At 36.0% G+C, this 25,333-nt stretch overlaps 1 protein-coding gene across 4 annotated transcripts in view; it reads right to left on the bottom strand.

Annotated features, from left to right (window-relative positions):
- Window positions 1-25,333, bottom strand: part of PTPRM (protein tyrosine phosphatase receptor type M) — a 613,403-nt gene that overhangs the window by 313,638 nt on the left and 274,432 nt on the right. For all 4 annotated transcript variants that reach the window (XM_053673443.1, XM_053673444.1, XM_053673445.1 and 1 more), the window contains exons 7-10: window positions 20,881-21,189; window positions 11,516-11,625; window positions 4,274-4,475; window positions 1,375-1,477 (exon numbers count right to left, since the gene is read on the bottom strand). In XM_053673443.1, the coding sequence (XP_053529418.1) occupies window positions 1,375-1,477; window positions 4,274-4,475; window positions 11,516-11,625; window positions 20,881-21,189 (724 nt within the window). The remainder of the gene's footprint in view (window positions 1-1,374; window positions 1,478-4,273; window positions 4,476-11,515; window positions 11,626-20,880; window positions 21,190-25,333) is intronic.

Genomic DNA, 25,333 nt, shown 5'->3' with positions numbered 1-25,333 from the left:
AGCGATCACATTGAGGAGTCAACGAAGCAAATAAAAAATTGTTTCATGTAATTTTGTAGATTTTTCAGGTATAAATTTCTGTAATTCCACCCTAATTTGACTTCACCGTCAACTAGTGCCATTCTGTTTTCACTGTGTAGACTAAACTTTGTGTTCATCTCATCAGAGATACAGAAGTCCAGCTGAGCACTGCAGGATACTGTCGTGAAAATGTGTTAAAAAAGAGCCAGGGTCCAAAAGGTTAATGAAACAAAAATCCACAAAAGAAATGTGGAAACAAACCCCATATAGCCTTAATTGTGAATGTAAATGTTTCCTTTGAATATGTTATTGAAAGTAATATATTATTTTGAAGGGAATCAATTCTGATGGCACACAATATCTAAGTTCCTCTGAAACAAGTAGAACTTTCATTTATACAGATTAATGAGCTTATGACAAGTTCATATTCAAGAGTTATTCAGGCATTCCTTTGCTCCTTCCTAGGAAGAATAAATTTATTTTATTCATTCACTGTAAAAGTTACACTTTGTAATTTCCTAGCTATATAAATCATCATGGAATAAGAAATGAGACCTACATGCTGGCAATAAACTTAAATCTGTTCAAATAAAGACTTCACAATGTTCTTTCCAATTGTGTATTGCAGTGATTTTCAACCTTTTTCATCTCGTGGTACTCATAAACTAATTACTAAAATTCTATGGCACATCGAGAAATTATATATTTTTGCCAATATGACAAGAAATAGGTATAATTTTGATTCATTCACACTATGATGGCTATTGTTGTGTTGGCTGTTGTCATTTTCAAAAATTTGACAATCTAAGGGAAAAGAGGTCAGTGCCCCTGACTAAATAATAGTCATATACTAAAAACTTAAAAAAATTTTGTGGCACAGCAGTTGAAAATCACTGGTCTACTTTAAAAAAATGCACCACATATTTAACTGAGAAATTAGGCAATTTATGAAAGTTAACCAAATTTAAACCCAAGGCACACAAACAAATGAACACAAGGTCCACTTAAAGAAGAGAACTCAGGCTAAAAATGTCAGGTGCCCTTGGGTAAACTGCAGCAGGTGATTACCTTGGAGAAGTAAAGCCACCTCTCACACACTGGGGCTTTGTTCCTTATCTTCAAAGATCAACCCGCTTACATTCAGAATCAAACTCTACACAATACTTGATCACCCCACATCAAAGCACTTCCCTTTTCCTTAATCATTTCTTTTAATTAGAATTAATAAAGATATGGATTTACATGCTGACTGAGGTTTGTAGCAAATCCCCAGAAAACACAGTCGAGAAATTAACCAATTTGATTTCAGTTTTCATCTCTGTAGAGCCAGCCCACCCCTTCCCTGCTCAGTACCTGACAGGTGCGCCTCGGCTGTGTGCAGGCTTCAGCATGACTGTCACTGTATTGTCAGTCTGATTCAAAGGGGTCTCAAGTTCATAAGTCGGCATAGAGGGTGCTGGGGGAAAATGCATAAGAATGGAGACTCATTATTTCCGGTTTATCGTTTCAGTTTTCTGTCTACTTTCTTTAATAAAGAACATTAGGAACACAGTGCATTTTGATTAAACTGCAGATATCACCAGAGCATGAGCAGCCTTTGTGCACATACCCTACACAAAATATCAGGGACAACTGCTAAGACTAGTATATGCTGTCTTCTTTGATCTCAAAGATCAAAGTTGGGAGAGAGCAGGAGCAAATCTTGTGAGGTGTTAGTAATATTCTGTTTTTGGAGTTTTTGTTTGGATTCTTGCTGTAGTGAGCTTGTGAAAATCTACTGAGTTGTACACTTATAATTTGTGTTCTTTTCTTCAAAAACATACTTTAAAGCTATATTTAAGAAATAATTAGTGGGATCATAAAACTGAACTTTACAGTTCTTCCATCTAGGTTGGGTGTGTGTGTGTGTGTGTGTGTGTGTGTGTGTGTGTGGCAAAGATCCGTCGAGGGATTTGAGGGGGGTGGTAGGAGCCAGAGAGGCGTGCTGAAATCAGTGACCACTGGTGGGCTGGCATGAAAAGCACAAAGTGGGAAAGATATGGGAATTGAAATAAGAAAGTCATGGGTTTGACTTTTTGTTGTGCTGTGTTTTAAGCAGCATAAGAGCTTCAGCACATTATTTGAGGAACTTTTAGTTTACTCATCTTTAAAATAGGAGAAATTATCCTCTATGACTATTATAAAAATTCAAAACAATATATAAAGAGAGCCCAGAAAATACAATTCTATAAATGTTAGTTTTCCAATGTGAATCCTATTTCCAAGGCCATTTCACGGCATTACTTGCTTTCTGGATGGTTAATTCTTACTGTGAGAAGACAACAACAGAGCTCTCGGGTAATTCTGTCACCACCATGGATGAGGGAAATCGTTTAATAAAGGCTGGGATGTGAGAGGGCACAAGGTCTCTTTATGACCCACAGGTTACAGGAACCTGATGAGAACACTAGAGATCTTTCTACGAATATAGTTTTTAAAATCTCTGATATATAAAAAGATTTTATGTAAAAGACATGGGCTAGATCTCAGTTCCATTTATTGAATTTTCTCAGCATTAAAAATTAACTCCAGTTCCATTAAAAATCAACTCAAATTCATAATACAGAATTACATTTTGTATAGAGTGTAATTATCTGAGATCCATGAACATAGAAAGTAGGGGCCCATAAATTGCAATTTTTTTGAACTATAAAAATTACACATTTATTCTTGATGTAATAGGCTAATTTAGGCTGTTTAGGCTAATTAAAATGTCAACTATCTTTGCTTTTGGATAGGGTTGTATGAACCTGGTGGGCGCACAGTGCTCAGGCCTATATCGACCAGAATTTTTATTTAATAAAAATAGTAAAAATGAATTGTTTTTCTGAAAGAACAGATCCTTTAAGATAATAATCTTTTGAAATATGGTAATCACAGGAGAAAATTACAAATAAAAGGGGCCCTGGAGGAGTAGACATTAATACACATTTCCTCTTTAAATCTCCATGATAAATCCTTGCGCCAGATACTGTCATCTTAATACATATCGGGGAGTAAATTCACTTGATTAAAATCAGAGAGGAAGTACATAGAAAATTGTAACCAGAACCCATACTTTCAGAATCCAAGTCCAGGAGCCTCTCAGGTCACTCATCTGTACCCTATGTCATTTTTCTAACGTCCCAAGGACTTCTTCCTCTTTCCCAAATCTCCATTGTTCTTATAACCTAATGCTTCATATCAAGGATCAGGTGTGTATTAAACTTCAAGTCAAGTTTATGCTCATAAATCAAATTTTACACAATGAAAAAATTCCATTTAAGTTATAATTGCTTAAAAACAAAATTCCAAGCCTTCCTCCTTCAAAGTCTAGTAAAACACTTACATTACTTTAGTTTTATTTTCTTTCCTTCATTTCCAAACAAAACTTGTAAAACTAGGAATGAGGGACAATATCTATGAAATCAGGCTAAATATTACATAGCTACCCCTGACTAAGTTACCACCTCCCTCACCCGCCTTCTGTTCATCTACCCCCAACCAAAACAATTAAGCCCAAAGTCAAATACTTCCCTTACTCATACCCATGGGGGAAAAATGGAAAAAGAAAATGTCCATGGAATGTGTTTAGTGCTGTTACATATCCCACACCAGATGGCAACTCCATTTCCTCTAGTCTAAAGCACAAAGAAATTTTCTGCACAGTTGCATATGCCCAGAAATATTTCTCAAATGATATCTTTTGTTGGATGGTGTAATTGAGTCTGTACAAGCAAAAAGCTAGAGGCTATAAGTGCCTGGTGCAACTCTCCTGTAGTCGCCTTTCTCTTTAGAACAGGAAACTACTGATGGTGAAGGTCCCAGAGAAGGCTGGCTGATCCTTCTGGCACTGAACTCTATATAATGCTGTCTTTCTGTTGTGCACTCAATCATTTATGAATCATTACAGAGGTTGTTTCAACAGTGTTGTTCTGGTAATCGGGACTGTGAAGGGGGTAACAGTGAGCAGAACAGAACCTTCTGCTCATGTCCAAGTGCTCCAACACAAACTGTTGAAACAGTGGCTACTTCTTAATATGGAAGGGCCTTAAGCTCCCAAGCTATAATATTTGTAATATTTCATTTAATTCCATAATTCTGATATTCAGACATCTGAAAGTATTCATCTGAATATAATGTATAAATCTGGGTGAGCTCTGCATACCTGACAATGGGAACAAAAAAGTACAAAATGCCACTTTTGGTAAAAGATGTAACTCTGATGAAATACCTGATATTTTGGTGGTGAACTGATTTGTTGCTGGAGGTCCAAACCCCTTAGCTGTGCTGGCTCGGATGGTAAAGGAGTATGTTGTCCCCGGGTACAGTCCAAAAAACAGAAAGTGGGTTTCATTTCCCAGTTTTGAAACTCTTCCACTTTGATTAGATAAGTCTATTTCTGGGTCAAAGGAACTGACTGCTTTGTAGGTGATCTGCAAGAGAATAAGAATGTGACTAAGTATCTGAAGCAGATAGTTCAGGATTGCATCTTTATCCAATAAACCCCCTTGGTGAATGCACTGTTACACACTTTATGATAAGCTCTCATTTTCACTTAGACTCTTCAAATCCTAGATCCAGTGAAGGGGCACAGGAACTCAGCCAAAACTGTTATGAGTTATTACTTTTAAAGACAGAGGAACTTAAAGCCAGTAGATTAGAACATAAAGGATGAGTTTAGGTTGAAGCTAATACCTTGAAGTTGTTTGTCTTCAAAATGTCATTTTGGAAAACCACATTACAGCTGGTTTCAAACAAAATAATAAAATATGCAATGAGCTCAAATAGATAAGAACCTGACAAGGGTAAGGCCTCATCTCACATGTAGTGGCCACAGTTTGATTTAGCACTGAGCAGATTACCGTCTCTTGGAAACGAGTATACTTTTAGTGTTTTTACCACTGTGGACAAAGATATCTGCTCCAAAAATAAATCCTAGACAGTGTCAGTAGTTCCTGATGCTGTGACTAGTCCTCATGCTGGGTCGTATTTACATCTTTTATTTATAGCTGTCCAATAGAACTTTCTCTCATGATGGATATGTTCTGTTCTGCACTATTGGAATATGGTAGCCACTAGCCACGAGTGGCTTTGTGGCACTCGAAATGTGACTAGTGAGACTGTGGAACTTAAAATGTAATTTAATATAATTTAAATTAACTAAAATTTAAATTGCCACTTGTGAGTAGGAGCTGCCACTTTGAACAGTGAGACTCCAGCAGCTTTCCCCATATTTGCCACATGACAGGTGTTCAAAGCATGCTGGGGGGTCTGGAATGTGTGAACATAAATATGATGTAGGTGCCTTTTAAATGAATTTTAAAAGAATTTCACTATAAGCAGTTCATCAACTATTCAAGAGCATACAATTTTAGAGGTGATTACTAACTTCTACCAATTGTAATGACATAATTTTTAAATGTGAAATATTCAAAAGTTTTAAATTAGAAAACTGAACACTTCCCTTGCTTTTAAATAGGCAAACTTACATATAATTTACGTGCAAGAACACTAACACTGTTATTATATGAAGTGATAATTGACATTCTTTCTTCTTTGTTTATACCATATCGTTATAATTAAGGAGACCTCTCTGAAAGAATATTTAGATTGAGTCAACTAAGCTTTGGCAAGAAAACGTTTGCTATATATATTAATCCCTGCGATGACTGGCACTCTCAGAGCCAGGCTGTGCATCTGTTGTTAACCCTCTGGCAAGTTTCCCTCACAAGGTTACTCTGAGTCAAGAGACAAGACCACATCTACCGCACAGCTGCTGTGGCTGGAACTTGAGTACTGTCCTGCTGTGTGCTCAGTTCATTTACTCCTTTGTTAACTGCATGCTTCCTATGCCCCAGGCACTGTGCTCTGAGCTAGGGTCTCATATGGTGATTCAGACACGATACCTGCCCTGGAGGAGGTAACAGTCTGAGGGAAGGAGAGAAGCAATTCAATAATTATGAGACAGTGTACTTCAAATCAGCACTAGCACTGCCCACCAGGGCTAGGTTAATCTTCATTTTACTGCCTCGTTAAACACTTTAATGAGACACGAATGTACTTGTATTTCAGACAAAGTCCAGACTCCCCAACTTTGTGTTTAAGACCTGCCTACATCTTCCCCAAACTTATTTCTGAATACTTGACATGATGACATTATATTACCTTCTGTCCTGGTTACTCTGCTACAAACAGGTACTGGGCTTTTCTGACTGCTTTTGCTCACTAACTTTTGTCTGCCTGCAACACCATAGGGTTATCTCTGTCCTGTTTCCTTCTGCAGCTCCACTCACTCTGTTCACATACTGACGCGCTTAGCACACATTCTGGGAGCGCTGTGGTCAGCAGGTGGGCATGGGCCCTGCCCTCAGGTAACTGAGAATCTGGGGTGAGTGCAGATGGGTAAAAAGATAATAAGTAAATTAATTTTAAAACACCAAGTTCTATAGAAGAAATAGACAGGGGTGCTAAGCTAAAGAATATTGGTGGGGGGTGGGTAACAGAGGAGTTTTTCTTCCTGCAGTTTCATTACCCAGGGTCAAGCATAGTCTGAAAATATTAAATGGAAAAATCCAGAAATAATTCATAAGTTTTAAACTGCATGCTGTTCTAAGAAGTGTGATGAAATATAAACTGTCCTGCTTCATCCCGTCTGGGGACATGAATCTTCCCTCCGTGCAGGGTCTCCCCGCTGTACGCACACCCTGCTTAGCCACTACTCAGTCAGCCATCCCAGTTATCTGATTGACTGTTGAGGGACTGCAGTGCCTGTGTTCAAGTCACCCTTACTCACAGCACAGGAGTGATACTGGCGATCAGGTGTGCCAGAGAAGCCTTAAGGTGCTTCCTTTATGTGAAAAGGTGTGATGCATAGGAAAAAACACAGTATATGTACGGTTGGGTGCTATCCATGTTTTTAGGCATCCACTGGGGATGTTTGAAATGTACTCATTGTAGATAAGGGGGGACTGCTGTATTAAGTAAAAGCAAGATGCTGTGATAATTCTGAAGGGTTTTGGAGAAAAAAAAATCCCATAGACACACTTATTAAATTCCAGGAGAAAAATAATGGGAGTTGCAGTAATAAATATAAATTGGCATTAGATCACAGAAGACCTTGGATACTACAATGAAAATTTGTAACGTGGCCTCTAAATTCTACTTCTTTCCACACTACTACCTATCTCAGTCAACAGTGATGAACTAACTGAGCCCAGTTACCCATGTGCTGGACCTTGAAGCGCCTTTCTTCAACTCTTGATCCATCAGTGCCCCACTCAGCTAGGAAGTCCAGACAGACATTCTGCTTTACTCTGGGCCCAAGCAAACATTCCACTCTAAACACTCCACTCTATACTCTATTCACATGTTAAACTGATTTACATTCGGCACTAATTTCATTCTCTCTATAGTTAGTTGCTGTTAGAACTGTTACTTGTAGTAGGAAAGGGCAGTATTTTCTGTACTTTTGTCTTCTTCCAACACCTTACACACACCGAATTAAAAAACAAACTGGTTGATGTATTACTCCCATGACCAGGAGTTTGGAGTTTTCTCCCTAGTCAACCAAGAGCTGTGTGAATTATAATGAAAATGGCTGGAAATATACCCCTGCATATTCGGGAGTAATACTGATTGACAAACATCTAGAAATAAGCTTGATATGATATGCAATGTTCAAATTTTGATGAGATACTATATAAGAGGTTGCAAAGTGCTATGCTCCCATCAACAGTTTATGCAGAAATACATTTCCCCAAGCTGCTGCCTAATACTTGATCTTTACAGTTTAAACTTTTTGTAACACTTACTTCATTTCTCTATCATTAGTAAGGTTGAGAAGATATATTTTCATGTACTTACATGCCATTTGGATTTTTTCCTATGAGTTTCCTCCTCTTTATTTTTTCTAATGGAGTGTTTTGTCTATTGTTTTATTAAATCTACATCAAGTCCATATGTGATAGCCACCAGCCTGTTGACTGCTATAAATGTTGAAAATAATTTCCCCAAGTCTTATGTTTGTGTTTAGACTTTCTTCATGCTATCTTTCATTATTCAGAAGTTTAAATTCTTATGTAAACAAGTTTGTCAATCTTTTGAAAAGACTTAATGGGTTTTACGTCAAACACAGAAAGATAAACAGTTGACCCTTGGTAATGGGTTTGACTGCATGGGTTCTCTTACATGTGGATATTTGTCAATAAATATATAGTTGGTCCACTGTATGTACAGGTTCCTCATCCATGGATTCAATCAACCAAAGATTAAAAACAGTAGTTTTGATCTGAGGTAGATTGCGAATCCACAGATGTAGAGGGCTAACTGTATACATTGTTTGACATCATTTTATATACGGGACTTGAGCATCTCAGGGTTTTGGGGTCCACAATGGTGCTAGAACCAATCCCCTGTGGATACCAAGGGAAGACTTACGTTTTGGGAGAGTCAAAATTTACATGTCGATTTCTGACTGTGTGGGGGGTTAGTGCCTCAACCCTCTGCTGTTCAAGGTTTGACTGTATTACAAAAATGTCATCCATGTTTTCTTACAGTTTAATTTTTGTGTTTAGATCCTGAATGTATGTGGCATTTTTTTGGTATGATGTGAGGTGGGGTTCTTACACAGCATATTATTTTATTTTATTTTTTAAAAATTTTATTTATTTATCTTTTAGAGGGAAAGGGAAGGAGAGAGGGAGAGAAACATCAATGTATGTTTGCCTTTCGTGCGTCCGCTGCTGGGAATTGGCCTGCAGGGAACTGGCCTGCAACACAGGAATGTGCCTTGACCGGGAATCGAACCGCAATTGTCTGGTTCACAGGCCCATGCTCAATCCACTGAGCTACACCAGCCAGGGCACAGCATATTATTTTTGTAATGAAATGCTGGTTTACTAACATTCATTAAATTTTAGCCAATCTATATTTATAAATGAAAACTTACACTGTAATTTCTACCTGGTATAATTTTGCAAGAGCATACAGTTGTTAACAGTAGTTACCTCTGAAAAGTGAAATTGGGAAGCAAGGATATTTTATTGCTCCCTTCAGAGATCAATATTACAATTGTAATTTCATAAAAATAAAAATTTTGATAGCTATCAAGGAAGAACATAATTATCAGTCAAGGTTTTAGAAGATAACTGATAAAATTAAGTGGGTGATCAGGATGTAAGCTATGAGAGGGGTTGGAGGTAGAAGAAAGGCAAGGAGAAGGGAAAGGAAAGCCTAGTTTGAGATGTTGAAGGTGGACATCACAGGAACACAAAGGAGAGGACAAAGAATACGGCCAGGAGAATGCTTTAATGCTGTTAATTGCTATAACTCCTGGGAAAAATGACAATGTCAGCATTTTTCACTTACTAATGGTTGGTAAGTAAAGAGAGAACTTGAGAATAACCTAAGTTTATAGCATATTCATTTTTAACATCTATACCATTCAGTCTGTTTTTCTTCTCCCCTTCAAACACTAAGTGGGCTCCCTGCCAAAGAAACACCTGTGTCATTTATTGCTAAGCTTCTTTCCAACTATGATCATTTAGCTCTCCTTCCAGTTTTTACCTGTAGGCAAATGTGTTTCTATGACATAATACACTGTTCCTAAGGTCCCTGCTTCCCTTTGGGTTACTCTTCTATTTCCTTAACATGATGTCTGTCTCAGGAGGCTGTAGCCATCCAGAGAGGGAACCGAGTCTGGTTCAACATCAGTGCTTGGCTCCAGGAGGAAGCTCTGTCTATCGCTGACTTTGACACAGGCTGAGTGAATCACAGTAAGCAGTGCTTCTTCCCTAAAGAACAGCTCCCTCCTGAGACCCCATCTAAGGCCTACCTTGAGAAAACTGGAACTCCCTCCTTCCTATTTCTAAAAAAACATGGACAAAAGGGAAAGAAAAATTTGGTGGTCAGAAAACTTATATTTAATTACTTAAGCCTGGTACACATATTTGACATTTTCTCTTTGGTGTCTAGAAAAATGAAACAACCTGCTTTACTAGCCTACATCTGATTTTGAAAACTCTGATTGATGACATTTCCACACATCCCTCAATGCATTGTAGGAACATTCAGATCAGTGTTCAGCTGGGAGATCCTGGCTGCTGAAGCAGAGAGATTAATGGGGTCTTCTTTTGAATTATTATTCCTATTGTTCCCACATTAAAGTTACTTTATTACACAAAGATATATTTCAGTGGGATCAGAAAGAAAGAATCTGGATATTTCTTTCTGTCTGTCTAGATACCAACATGCAGCCCTTGGAGAGGTGAATTTATTTCTTGGAACTTAAGTTGACTTCAAAGACTGTATCTTTTCTGGTAAAAAAAAAAAACCAAAAACCCAGTTATTCGTGATGGCAAGAATTCCCAAAACTGAGACCAAAAAATGGTCATGGGTCAAAAATGTTAAAGAAAAGGATTCTGTTCACGGAGAAAAAAAGTATGAACTTGTCTGATTTAATTATAAAACTTAACTCTTTTAAGACATAAATTTCCATAACATTGATTCTTTTACAATGAAGCATATATAACTTAACATGATAGCTCTTTCATCTCTTACCTTACTTTGTTTGGCTTTCAATTAGCAATTTTTTTGCATTTCAATACCAATTTTCAAAAGGTATGAGGCAAAGTCAATGTGAGGCTAGGAGGGTCAGGAAAGGGGGTTAGCAGCAATTACTGTCTGACAGCTAATCTGCTCAGGCTATTGTCAGTAGTTCTAAGAGGTATTCAAGCAGAGATGCCACAGACATAGCTGTCGTGAGTTTTAGAAACCTAACAACATATAATTTGTTGAATTTGCATTCAGATAAATGCTTGCTTAAAAAAATGCACCTTCTTGTTTCTATGACAATAAGCACCGCAAAATGATGCTCATACAGATGTGAGGATGACTGTCACCCCATTATTGCTATTATTTTCTTCCTTGAACAATTCATCAAATTCTTCTTTGTTATCTATCATTCAACTATTTGCTATGCCTCAGTAGACAAACTATGTCACAGATGTCTAACATATGTTTTCCTAATACTAAGAAACCAAAAGACATTATTCTATTGTTACTTCTGAGACAAGATCTATTGACTTTCCTAATTGAATAATCGGCATTCTTCTATAATTCAGTAGTAAACTACTTTATACTCAGCAAGAATAGGATTCTGTGGTTGCCTCCTAATCAATGTATACTTCAAAATACTTATTGTTTTTAATAAAGATTGAAAAGTATATTACCTTGTATCTTTATGTATAATATATAATCTGGAAACATCTGAATCATTATAAATATGCGTACTGAAAATACACATAATTCAAAACCTCATTTTTTATTTTTTCTCCTACACAGTCACCATTATAACTGTTCAAAGTATTAAACTTCTTAAAAGACATGATGCTATTATGAATTTTTAAATACTAGATAGTCTAGCTGCCATAGAAAATATAACAAAAATTAAGTGACTAACGAATGCATGAACTACCTCATATAAAGTGATGACACCATATGTTTGAATTGGTTCTCGCCACTGAAGAAATATCTTCTCTTCAAAGGTGCTTCCTTGAATGGATTCAGTAGGAACAGCACCTGGCACTAGAAGGGGAAAAAAGAAATCAATATATGATTAATAAACAAAGCAAAAAAAAGGTATTTCTAGACTTGATAGATTTTTAACTCTTTATTGAAGCATAAGATTTTAATAATACATAGATATACTTAATTTTCTTTAAAAAATCTAAAATTCAAAACCATTTGACTACACTTTCCTATAAAGAAACAAAATTCTCTCATTTTTTCTTTAAGGTTTGAATCAATTAGATGAAACTCAGAAATCGACTTTTAAATAAACTTTTTAATTCTTCAAAAACAAACAAAGAAGGCTGTAGAGCAATGAGAACTCCCACACATTGCTTGTGAGAGCATAAATCGGTACAGCCACTTTAGAAAATAATGGCTGTATTTAAGTAAAGTTAAAGAAGCATGTATCATACAATCCAATAACCCAATCTCCAGGAATAGTCTCTAGTAATGTTCTTGTACATATGTTCCAGGAAACATATACTACTAGGATGTCAAACTAGAAGCATTTTAAAATAAAACTAATAAAATTGAGATAAACCAATCAGTTTAATGAATTATTTCCTTTTAATATTAAAACAATAAAATGCAAAATGATTGAAAATAAATGACAAGTATAACATGAGTGACAAAAGCATGTCCAAGAATATAGATGACCTACTGTACTTTTATGAATGTATCATTAAAATTTACACTGAATCAAACTAAAATCATTTCCACTAAGATCAGGAACAAGACAACGTTGTCCACATGCACCATTTCTATTCAACAAAGTACTGGAAGTTTTAGCCACAGCAATCAGACAAGAAAATAAAGTAAAAGGCATTCATATCAGAAGGTAAGAAACAAAACTGTCATTGTTTGCAGATGACATGATCTTGTACATAGAAAATCCTATAGATTATTCCAAAAAACTGCTTGGCCTAATAAATGAATTTTGCAAAACAGCGAGTTACAAAGTCAATATGCAGAACTCACAGGCATTTTTGTATACCAACAATGAAACATCAAAAGCAGATATCAGGAAAGAAATCACATTTGATATAGCAATAAGAAAAATAAACTACCTAGGAATAAACCTAACAAAGGAGGTAAAAGACCTGTACTCAGAAAATTACCCAACACTGAAGAAAGAAATCAAGGAAGATACAAACAAATGGAAACATATACTGTGCTATGGATTAGAAGAATTAACATCATCAAAATGTCCATACTAAACAAAACAATTTACAGATTCAATGAAATACCTATTAAAGTACCAATGGAATATTTCGCATAGAACAAGTACCTCAAAAATTTATAGGGAACCATAAATGACCCCAAATAGCTGCTGCAATTTTGAGAAAGAACAAAGTAGGAGGGATCACAATACCTGATACCAAACTATATTACAAGGCAACTGTAATCAAAACAGTCTGATACTGGCATAAAAACAGACAGACCAATGGAAAAGAACAAAGAGCCCAGAAATAAACCCAACTCTCTATGGGCAATTAATATTCGACAAAGGGGGCAGCAACATAGAATGTAGTAAAAATAGCCTCTTCAACAAATGGTGCTGGGAGAGCTGGACAGCTACATGCAAAAAAATGAAACTCAAGCACCCATTTAAACCATACACAAAAATAAATTCAAGGTGGATAAAAGATTTAAATATAAGTCTTGATACCATTAAAGTCCTAGAGGAGAACATTGGCAGGAAAACCTCAGATATTCCATGCAGCAACATTTTTACTTCTATGTCCCCTAGAGCAAGGGACATAAAGGAAAGAATAAACAAATGGGATCTCATCAAAATCAAAAGCTTCTGCATGGCTAAAGAAAACAGTATTAAAATACAAAGATAACCAACCATATGAAAAAACATATTTGCCAATGATACCTCAGACAAGGGTTTAATTTCCAAAATGTACAAAGAACTCATATGACTCAATTTTAAGAAGACAAGCAACTCAATTAAAAAATGGGCAAAAGACTTGAGCAGACACTTCTCCAAGGAGGACATACAGAGGGTCCAGAGATACATGAGAAGATGCTCAATATCGCTAGCTATCAGAGAGATGCAAATTAAAACCACAATGAGATACCACCTCATGCAGGTCAGAATGGCCATCATAAACAAAGCAACAAACAACAAGTGTTGGAAAGGTTGTGGAGAAAAGGGATCCCTAGTATACTGTTGGTGGGACTGCAGACTGGTACAACCACTATGGAAAACAGTATGGAATTTCTTCAGAAAACTAAAAATGGAACTGCCTTTTGACCCTGCAATTCCACTGCTAGGATTATATCCTAAGAACCCTGAAACACCAATCCAAAAGTACCTATGCAACCCAATATTCATAGCAGCACAATTTACAATAGCCAATTGCTGGAAGCAACCCAGGTGCCCATCAGTAAATGAATGGATCCAAAAACTATGGTACATTTACATAATGAATTCTATGCAGCAGAAAGAAAAAAGGAGCTCCTATCCTCTGTGACAGCATGGATGGAACTGGAAAGCATTATGCTAAGCAAAATAAGCCTGGTGGTGAAAGACAAATACCATATGATCTCACCTTTAACAGGAACCTAATCAACAAAACATGCAAACAAGAAAAATATAACCAAAGACACTGATATTGAGAACAGGCTGACAGTGTCCAGAGGAGAGAGGGGAGGGAATTTTAGGGAAAAAGGGTGAAGGGTCTGCAGGAACAAGTATGGGGGACACGTGGACAATAACAAGGGGGGGTGGAAATGAGAGGGAGGTGGGGAGGATTTGGGGGTGGGCTAGGATGGGGGTAAAAGGCAGAAAACTGTACTTGAACAACAATTAAAATTAAAAAAGAAGAAAAACAACACATGGAAAAATATATACACTAACTAGAAGCTTTATAAATATTTGATATAGATATTTAAAATATTTATTTATTTATTTATAATATAAGAGATATGGGAAAGTTTGATGCCGTTTCTTTAAAACCTAAAATTATAACACCTTTTGACTCTTTTATAAGAAAATCTAATAGACATAAGGTAAGATAGAAACTTACTTGCCAACCTTCTAAAAAATAACATTTAACATTAAAGATATGTTTATCTCATCTTTATATAAATTCAATATTAAGTATGATTTATTTTATACATGATTCAGTATATTAGTGTTTTGACCCTATTTATAAACCAGTATAAAAATACTACTTACAAATGTACATATATTTGGGGATCATGGTCAAAATTGTTTGTAATGGTGAGAATAATGAAAAAGTAGTTGGGAAGAACTCACAGTTCTGGATTTCAAAAGTTACTATAAAGCTACAGGATCACGACATTGTGTTATTAGCCTAAGAACTGACCTATAGATCAGTGGAATAGAATTGAAGGTACAAAAATAAAATTCTACCTTGCAGTCAATTGATTTTTATCAAGGGTGCCAGGAAAATTCAGTGGGGAGAGACTAATGTTTCAACAAGTGGTGTTTAACAATTGGATATCCACATATAGAAACATGAAGTTGGATTCTTACTACATACCATGTATAAAAAATATATCAAAATTAAAGAGCTAAATGTAAGAGTTAAAACTACAAAACTCTTAGAAGAAAACATAGGTATAAATATTCATGATCTTGGATTAGGAAAGAACTCTTAGGGAGAATATGGTACCTCATGGGAACTTAAGTCTATTACCTATTTTAAAAGTTCTAGGATTTCAGGATTTGGGATATTTGGTCCTAAGACCTAAGTTTTTGGAAGTGAGCCTTATTCTGCTTTGTGATACCCTAAATGGTAATAAAAATAAATCTATTCTATAAACTTTCTCATGAAATAAATAATATTTCAATAAAAATACTATACTATAATAAAATTCACAATGTTGGAAACTTTTGGCCAAGATGGAGGCAAAGGCAGATATACTTTTCCTCCTTACACAACCAATAGAAGGTCACCTACAAACTTAAAAACAAAAAATAACCAGAACTGCCAGAAAATCGATCTGTATGGAAGTCCAACAATCAAGGAGTTAAAGAACAAAAATTCATTCAGATTGGTAGGAGGGGTAGAGACAGGCAGCCAGGTGAGAGAGGGCTTACAGCAAGGCAGTGGCTTTCAGACCAGGAGGTCCAACATTTGCATGCAGATAAACCAAGAGACACAACTGGGGAGCAAAACAGATTGCATGACCAAGCATTCCAGCACAGGGAAATAAAACCTCAAAACTTCTGACTGTAAAAACCTGTTGGGGTTGTGGCAGTGATAGAAACTCCTAGCCTCACAGGAGAGTTTACTGGTTAGCCTCTGTTACTCCTAGCCCTGAAACTCCTAGCCTCAGTGGTTAGTTCACTGGTTCATTGGTTAGAGGTCTACAAGGTTATAAGGTACACAAGCCCACTCACCCAGGAATCAGCACCATAAGGGTCCAATTTGCTTGTGGGTAGCAAAGGAAGTGACTGAAGTTAACTGAGAGCCCAGCAGGTGGCATTGTTCCCTCTCTGACCCCTCCCCAACATACATCACCACAAAACTACCAAGTGGGTTGCCCCGCCCTGGCTAATACCAAGGGCTCTGCCCCTTACAACATAATAGCTGTGCCAAGACAAAAAAAAAATTATGGCCCAAAATGAAAAAACAGATCAAAGCTCCAAAAATAGAAATAAGTGATAAAGAGACAGTTAACCTATCAGATGCAGAAGTAAAAAAAAACACAACAACTAGTAATCAGGATACTCATAGAAATGGTTGAGTATGGTTGCAAAATAGAGGATGAAGTGAAGGCTATGCAAAGTGAAATAAAGAAAAATGTACAGGGAACCAACAGTGATGGGAAAGAAACTGGAACTCAAATGAACAGTTTGGAGAAGAAGAAAGAAATAAATAGTCAACCAGACAGAATGAAGAAATAAGAATTCAGAAAAAATGAGGAGAGGCTTAGGGACTACTGCCACAACTTTAAACATTCCAACGTGTGAATGATAGGGGTGTCAGAAGGAGAAAAGGAAGAGCAAGAATTTGAAAACTTATTTGATAACATAATGAAGGGTAACTTCCCCAGTCTGGCCAAGGAAATAGGCTTCCAGAAAGTTCAGGAAGCTCAGTGTCCCAAAGAAGTTGGATTCAGGAAGCACAACCAAGGCACATCATAACTACATTACCTAAGATTAAAGATAAGGAGAGAATCTTAAAAGCTGCAAGAGAAAAGGAGAGAGTTTCCTACAACGTAGCTCCCATAAGACTATCCACTGATTTGTCAAAAGAAATCTTAAAGGCAAGAAGGGGCTGGAAAGAAGTATTGCAAGGCATGATAGGTAAGGACCTACATCCAAGATTACTCTATCCAACAAAGCTATCACTTAGAATGATAAAGTACTTCTCAGATTAGGTCAAGTTAAAGGAGTTCATCATCACCTAGCCCTTATTACATGAAATGTTAAAGGGATTTATCTAAGAAAAAGAAGATAAAAATATGAAGAGTAAAATGATAACAAACTCAGAACTATCAACCACTGAACCTAAAACAAAAAGAAAAAGAAAAACAAACAACTAGAGCAGGAACAAATTCACAGAACTGAAGATCACATGGAGGGTTATCAACAGGGGGAGAGAGGGGGAAGAATGGAGGAAAAAGTACAAGGAATAAGTAGCATACATGGTAGGTAGAAAACAGACAGGGAGAGATTAAGAATAGTATGGGAAATGGAGAAGCCAAAGAACTTAAATGTACAACCCATGGAAATGAACTAAGGTGGGGAATGCTGGTGGGAGAGGGGTGTGCAGGGAAGAGGGGAATAAAGGGGGGGAATGGGACAACTCTAATAGCATAATCAATAAAATATATTAAAAAATAAAAATAAAATTGACAATGTTGGTATATAAGTAGTGACCACACCATTCTTTTCTCTTCAAATACAGTATTGTTGACAATTATTCTATTTACATTATTCTTTTCTCTATATTTTTTCCAGTATTTTTGTTGTGGTTGTTGTTAGGAAACATAGTTTGAAATAAAAGTTTTTCTATAGCCAGAGACACTGAAATAAAGAACAAACTGAGTGGAGTACTACGCAGCAGAAAGAAAGAAGGAGCTCGTACTCTTCCTGACAGCATGGACGGATCTTGAGAGCATTATGCTAAGTGAAGTAAGCCAGGCTGAGAAAGTGAAATACCATATGATCTCATCTTTAAGTGGAACCTAATCAACAAAATAAACAAGCACGAAAAACATAACCAGAAACATTGAAATAAAGAACAAAGTGATAGTAACCAGAAAGGAGGGGGAGGGGATAGTGGGAGGGAAGGAGGATGTGTCATGAGGAACATGTATAAAGGATACATGGACAAAGCCAAAAAGGGGTGGGAGATGGGAATGGCTGGGGTGAGGCGGGGAGTGGTGGTAAAAAAATGAAGACAATTGTACTTGAACAACAATAAAAAAAGATAAAAAAGGAAAAAAGAAAACAAAAGAACACACTGACAGTAACCAGAGGTGGGGGAGAAAAATAACAGGGAAAGGAGAAAGGTAGTCAAGGAACATGCATAAAGGACTCATGGACAAAGCCAATGGGGAATGGGATAGAGAGTGGAAGGTGGAGATGAGTGGTGAGAGGAAGAACAATAAAAAAACTAAAAATAAAAAGTTTTTCTAATTAACAAGATGCCAATGTGCTATAAAAATAATATATTTTTATGTGGCAAATAATACATGTCCTAAGTTCAGAGACTAGCAAGATCATTTAAACAAACAAAAAACTAAGTCATTCCATTTCTAGCTCATGTTTGTTCTCAATTTGAAACCTAAACATATTGAGTGGTTTTATGCTTCAGAAAGATATATCTGCTCATCTCTAGAAATGACTGCATATATAACCTTCTCTCATTGATTAAAACATTACTGTTGATTAAAATATAAATTAAATGATTATCAACAATCTTTATTGTTTTATTTAAAGACTAATAAAAATCTTTGAGCATTTATTACTTACTCTATGTTATGTATATTGCTATAAAAGAAAAACAGATGGCTTCTTCTCTCAAGTAGTTTATAGTTAAGAGAAAAATATTGTATATAACAAGGAGAGAACAAGGAAGGGACATGATTAGCTGCTTTGAATTATTACAACAATAAGTATACTCATCAACTAATGAACCCTATCTGGCAGCTACAAAAGCTGTCTATGTAAATTGCTTCTAACCCTAATATGCCTGATTATTATAGTTATTCTCAACCTTCCAGATGAGGAAATTAAGGCTCAGAGATTTAAAGACCAAATAAATGCAAAAAAGGTCTGAAGGATGAGAGAAAAGTAGGGCTGGAAGAGTTGGAGACAGCTTTATGAAGGACTTGAAACCTGAGATCTTTCGAGGGTAGTGGAGGAGATGGAATTGAAAGGCAGCCAGGTAGAAGGGCAGGTGGTGGATGACAACAGGAGATGACGAGGAGCCAGGGATATAACAAGTGTGGCATAAAGGACAGATGCTGAGGTGACATTTTTGCAGAATGAGCTGCAATGGAGAAAGTTTTTAGTTTTAGAGTATAAGTCAAGAACACAGAAGACCTTGGAAGTCAAGAACTGGATAAAGAGTCATTGAAGATTCTTGTGGAGAGAGTGACATGATGCAAATATGTTTTAATGATTAGTTTAGTGAGTGAGTAAGGTGATATTAGAATGGGGAAAAGCTGGAACTGAAAAGAAAGGGTAGGAACTATTACAGAAATTTCAGTATAAAATAATGAGAATCTGAATATATATATATATATATATATATATATATATATATATATATATATATATATATATATATACTGTAGAAGTTGAGAGAAAAGAACAGTCTAATATCATGGAAGTAGGTATAATAGGAGTCAGAATCAAATTAAACATTGAAATGCAGGGGAGAAAGGGTTGAGGGATAACCTGTTGACAATACTGACACCTTCATTCTTATTTCCTGCAAGATGAGGAAGAGTTGGAAGAAACAGAGATAGGGTTTCCAGTCTCAGCCCTAACTACTATAAAACTAATACTCCTAAACAAAAATAATTGTAGCAAAACAACTATTTGACAGCAACCAACTATTTTAAGCATGGAAGGACTTTAAATGAATACAAGAAAAACAAAACAAAACCAAACCAAACAAAACAAAACAAAACAGAAGGATGTGCGGTGAGTCCCTCACTTACTTTGGCTATTTCCATGCTTTTCTTCTTGAGCAATATACATGGTATTGTACAGGCAATACAACAAATACTTAAAATAATTTGTTAGCTCTTCAAATGAAATAATAAAGTGTTACAAATATTTAATTTGTTATAATCAATGATCAAATACCATAATCCGCTACATGAAGAAACAAAAAAATTAAACATGTACATTTTATCCCCAAGAATAAGTAAGTACATTTATTTTATGAGCTTTCCAAGTTCATTGGAGACATACACTGATGCCTGTCAAATGAATTTTAGGTCAAATATATGATACACTTCCACTGCATTTTACATGCTGTGCGAGTACATGATTGTATATCCCCTGTATAATCCACATAAAAATACGTTTATATCCATGCTATCAGATTTGAGATGTAATTTCACTTTTTAAAATTATTTTAGAGATTAATTGCAATTGTATATTTACTTTTATTGATGAGTCATGGTAATGTGTGTAGTTTATTTGCTAAATTTTGTCTATTAAGGTAATACCCAATTATAATACTGTTCCTATGAGAAAAGATGATCTATTTCATGACCGCAAACCTAATGAGTTGTTTTCTCAGCACTGCACTGAAAAGTAAGGGCAGCCTCTATTTTCAGCTGGATTTTTATCCGAACTATGAAAAATATTTCAGATACTCCTTTAAATATATTAAAATAAACATTTCATAAAAATGATCTAGCACCCAAAATAATAAGTCTTCAGTCCAACATGATAATAAAACTTGAACCAAAAACTATTTAGAGCAATATAGAATTATTATACACAGACAAGTAACTATATGACTCATAATATGAATTCAAATAAAATTCTACATCTTTATTCTCCATACTATTTTTAATCAGTGTCCTCAAAAGCAAAGATACATACTTTCATTTTATTACTCAACATAGTAAATAGTTCTTCCTTCCAGTTTCATTATAAAGATCTCAGGTTAAAAAGCTGCTTTTTTGAAAGGATACAGATTTCACATAAACATATTTTCAGGGGGGAGGGAGCATAAGGGGATTAAATGGTAATGGAAAAAATACAATAAATTAAAAAAATACAATCTGAAAAGAACGTTTAAAACAAGTACTCACGATCTTCATCCGTCTGTACTATCAGTTCTTGACTTTCCTTCCTCCCCTCAGGATTCATGAGGATGAGTTTCACACTAACATTGGTATACGGTGAGAGGTTAGTGATCGTATGTTGAGGGTGTGAATTATCTGTGTCCCAGCTCACTTCTTCTCGCACCTGTTCCTGTCCTCCAACTTGGTAACAGTAGTGGACTGTGAGATTGTAACTATGGCAACGAGTTACATTATAGCCAAATGGCTCCCAGCGGATAGTGATTTGTCGAGATTTGACTTCTACTACTTCCAGTTTTCTTGGCCCCCGCATTGGATCTATTTACAAAAGAAAAGAAGAAGAAAGGAAGCTTAAGAGAAAAGAATTTTAAAAGCTTTGGTAAAGCCCAGATATCACAATGAGTCCTACTTGTCCCTCATATCTGGTCTCCTCATCTTCGGGAATAATAAAATCTGTAAATTTCACCAGGACATAAGGCTACCCAGAATAAAGACTAAATAAGATGTGCAGGCTCTTCTGCAGTGAGATGTGGCCATGTGCCTAAGTTCTGGTGAAGGACAGAAAAGGTGAGAAGTCAAGAACAGGTTCTGGGAGGTGTCCTTATAAAGAAGGGGTTCACCATCTTTGTTCGGTCTTCCTTTCTATTAGCTAAATTGAGGATAGGATACCTGTTGCTTATGCAGCCACGATGAAACATGAGACTCTTATGTATTAAGAATGGAAGGCAAAAATGAAGAAGGTGCTACAGTTCCTGATATCTGAGTTGCCATACCAGCTTTGAATTGCCCACTTCCAAATTTTTCATTAGAGAGAAATAAAATGTTTTTATTTAAGCCTCTTTTCCCCTGGTCTCTAATATAAGAAACCAATCTTTTAAAAAAATTAAATGTATTAGGGTGACATTGGTTAAAAAATTATATAGGTTTCAAGTATACAATTCTATGACACATCATTTGTATGCTGCACTGTGTGGCCACCACCCAATGCATATATTTGATCCCCTTTATCCTTTACTATTCTCCACCCCACTCCCCTCTGGTAACCACCATACTGTTATGTGTCTGTATATTTTTGTTTCTTTTTCTTGTTTGTTCATTTGCTGCTTTCAGTTTTCTATCCCACATATGAGTGAGAAAACCAATTTTAATGAGAGGATATATATCTTTGAAAATTAATTTATAGTTATATAGTTGGGAAACATAAGAGTAAAAGCTTGAGAATCCACCATGAAATAATATTGTGCATAAACTTCTGATGAAGAAGCATAAACTTTTGAGCAGAACTCCAGGTCTTTTTGAGATTTCATTCGTATATGATTCCATACAATCAATGCTAAAATATTTCTTTCCTATCCCTCACAATGTCTTAGCATTATTATCCCTTAGCCTGAGCTCTAGATATAGAGTTTCAAGCTTAGAAACTTAAATGACATTCAGAGAATATAAACATTTTGAATGGTTTAAAAGAAAGTATACAGAGAAAGCTTAAACTTGTTTGTGAAATGATAATGAAAATATAATAATACTAAATACATAATATTTATTGAGCACTATATGCTACAGACGTTTCTAAAAAGTTTACTTTTCCTGGGTTTTGGGAGAACATAATCGAAAATGATTTGCTTTGGTATACTCATAAATACATTTGACCTATATATTTTGGTTTTTCTTTTCCTGAATTGTGGTTATCATATATGAATTGTAAGTGATCTACAACTGATAAAAGAAAATAAGCATGAAAACTTGAGAAATAACTACCATTTATTGTATGTGCACTTACAGAATGTGTAAGTCCCTTTATATATATTCTCTATTCCTCAAAACAATCCTGAGGATTAAGTACTATTTTTTCCAATATACAGATGAAAAAAAGTTGTGGCCAACATTAGTTCAATAGTTTGATGAGGATCAAGATGTGACTGTGGCACTTGAATTCCTCTCCATCTGACAAGTAAACACATGCAACCTCAACTCTACTGCACAGTCTCTACCAAAAATGAAGAAAATAAGATAAAGAGAAATTAGGAACGTTAAAGACACCTAAAACATGATCACAGAATGTACTAAGTATCCCATGTATATTACTCTTGGGTTAAAAATGCTGGAAACAATCCTTCTTCCTTCTCCTAATTCCACAGAAGAGGGGTCCCCGGCCATGTTCCCCAGCTCAGCTGTCCCAGACAACCCGACCTATCTACACTTTGCAGTGACTAGATATTTGTCCGGATAATTACTGATATTCATTTCTTGATTTGCATTTGTGTAGTATACATTACATATTATCTCATCATTTAGGACCTAGAGAGAACTTGAAACCATCCACTTTCCCTGAGACCTCCAAAAAATGAAAACGTTCAAAGTGAAATAATGTTTTGGTGTTTTATATAGTAGTTGAGATTAATTGGCCAGATATCTGCTTAGACCATAAAATGCAGTTAATATATAGAATCTAAAGAACTTGAGACACCTGTTCATGAACTAAAGGGGGGAATGGTGGGGGAGGGGTGTGCAGGGTGGAGGGGAATGGAGGGGGGGAATAGAACAAATGTAATGGCATAATCAATAAAATTTAAAAAATGCAGTTAATAATGATTATTCATGCTACTCCATCTTGTAATAATTCTAGAAACCAAGAATGAGAGAGAAAAACTTGAGTGGCATTCTAATGGAATATTCCTTTTTATAAACAATTTTTTATACTTAAGTTACTAGTGTTAGGGAACATATCATAAATTATTTAGCAATAACATTGAAGGTTTTTTCCCCAGTCTATAGACTTCACACTGTAGAGGAAATGTCTAATTTTATATAATGCTTCATTAGTTTGTAAAAACTTTTAATAAGCTCCAGATCCCTAATACATAAACAGATTAGTATGCATCTCTTTGCCCCTTTTCTTATTAACCACAAGTCTCCGCAAGGACTATTCTTAAGCATTTCCCCAAGCTTCTCATCAATTTTACTTACTAATAATAAAATGACTAAGTGCTTCAAATATTAGTTTAAACAAGCAATGCAGTTCTAACTTAATTTCAATAGAAAACTACTTTTCACTGTACAAATAAGCCTATATCATTTCAGTATTTCTTAGCCAAGAGAATATACACATGAACTAGGCCCCAGGATTTAAAAAAAAAACACAAAGGTTCTACCTGTCTACTTATTGTTTTCTTAAAAAGCCTACTTTCTTCCTCTTTATTATTACCTGCTGGAATTCCATCATGGTGAAATTATGTTTCAAACTTCCCATAAATTTGCTGAGCACAACAGCCAAACTTAGCACAAAACAACCATCTCTGTGATCAAGGTTCCAGAGTCCCAATTGTCATGAGTGGTAATTAACAGATTTGAGAAAGAGGCTGTGTATATGAGGTTTACATCTCAGATGAAAAGAGGCTTGTGCTCACTGGCTTCTACTTTCTAACTAAAATAAACCATGTTACCGAAGCTTTTCCAAACAGAGTATCTCCTTTGTGGCCTTAAGGGGCCTTCGTCTAGGATATAGTACTGTTCTACCTACTAATATATCAATATCAACATGGCAGGGGCAATAAGTTCTTCATTGACTCAGATGCCTAAACACTTCACCCATCAGTCAAATGCTTAATAGAGAATCAAGTACCTGCAATAATATCTTCCTTTGGTGATAACACTGACAGGTTGAGTCCAGTGACTAAGGGAATGTGACAATCCTTTCAACTCATCCATCCTTAGCAAATGGCCTGATTTCATTCCTTCTTTTTTCCTTTTATTTTGTCATTGTACAAAATTGAGCTCTGATCCAGCAATGGTTTATAATAGTTACATCCACAGTTAGTGTTTTACAGTACTTGTATCTTCAGTGTTTCTGCTGGAACTGTTTCTATTAGTATGCTGCTAAATGTGAACGAGGTGTTCCGCAGGGACATTTACTCTAGTGAGTTATACCACTGATCACTGAAAACTTTGAGGGGCATCATTGCAGAAGTATATTATACTGTAGGAAATGAATGGCAACTTCATAATCAGAAATGTGTAATTTCAGTAGGCTGATTATAGCTCATACTGCATTTCTGGGAGAATACATACTGTCGGGAAGATGCCAGCAAGACAGGTGGGAGCAGAGTCCACTTGCCTCTGCACATGGGTGAAACACCTAGCAGTTCTTCTGAGGAAAAGAGAGAACAGCCAAAGGTATCCCAGCATTTATGAAGATTGGAGACCAAAAATTGTAGAGAACATTGAAAAATCAGATGGTAAGGAGAGTGCTTAAGGACAGACAATAAGGTCCCAGGGACCAGCGGGGGGCGATAAGGGTGACTGTAGCTCCAGGCCTGGTGCTTGCTGGTTCTGCCGCAGAATTCTTGGGAGAGAGCCAGACTGGGCTCTGTGCGTGACCAGGTGCTTGTTTGGACCAGTGGGCTGGGAATAGGAGAAATTTTTCAAAAAGAAAAAGAGGCACTCGGTGGGAGTTCGGGGAATT

This window comes from Artibeus jamaicensis, unplaced genomic scaffold (assembly GCF_021234435.1).
Source record: "Artibeus jamaicensis isolate MK-2021 breed Jamaican fruit bat unplaced genomic scaffold, CSHL_Jam_final contig_864, whole genome shotgun sequence".
NCBI classification, from domain to species: Eukaryota; Metazoa; Chordata; class Mammalia; order Chiroptera; family Phyllostomidae; genus Artibeus; species Artibeus jamaicensis.
This window is presented reverse-complemented; position numbering and strand designations above follow the sequence as displayed.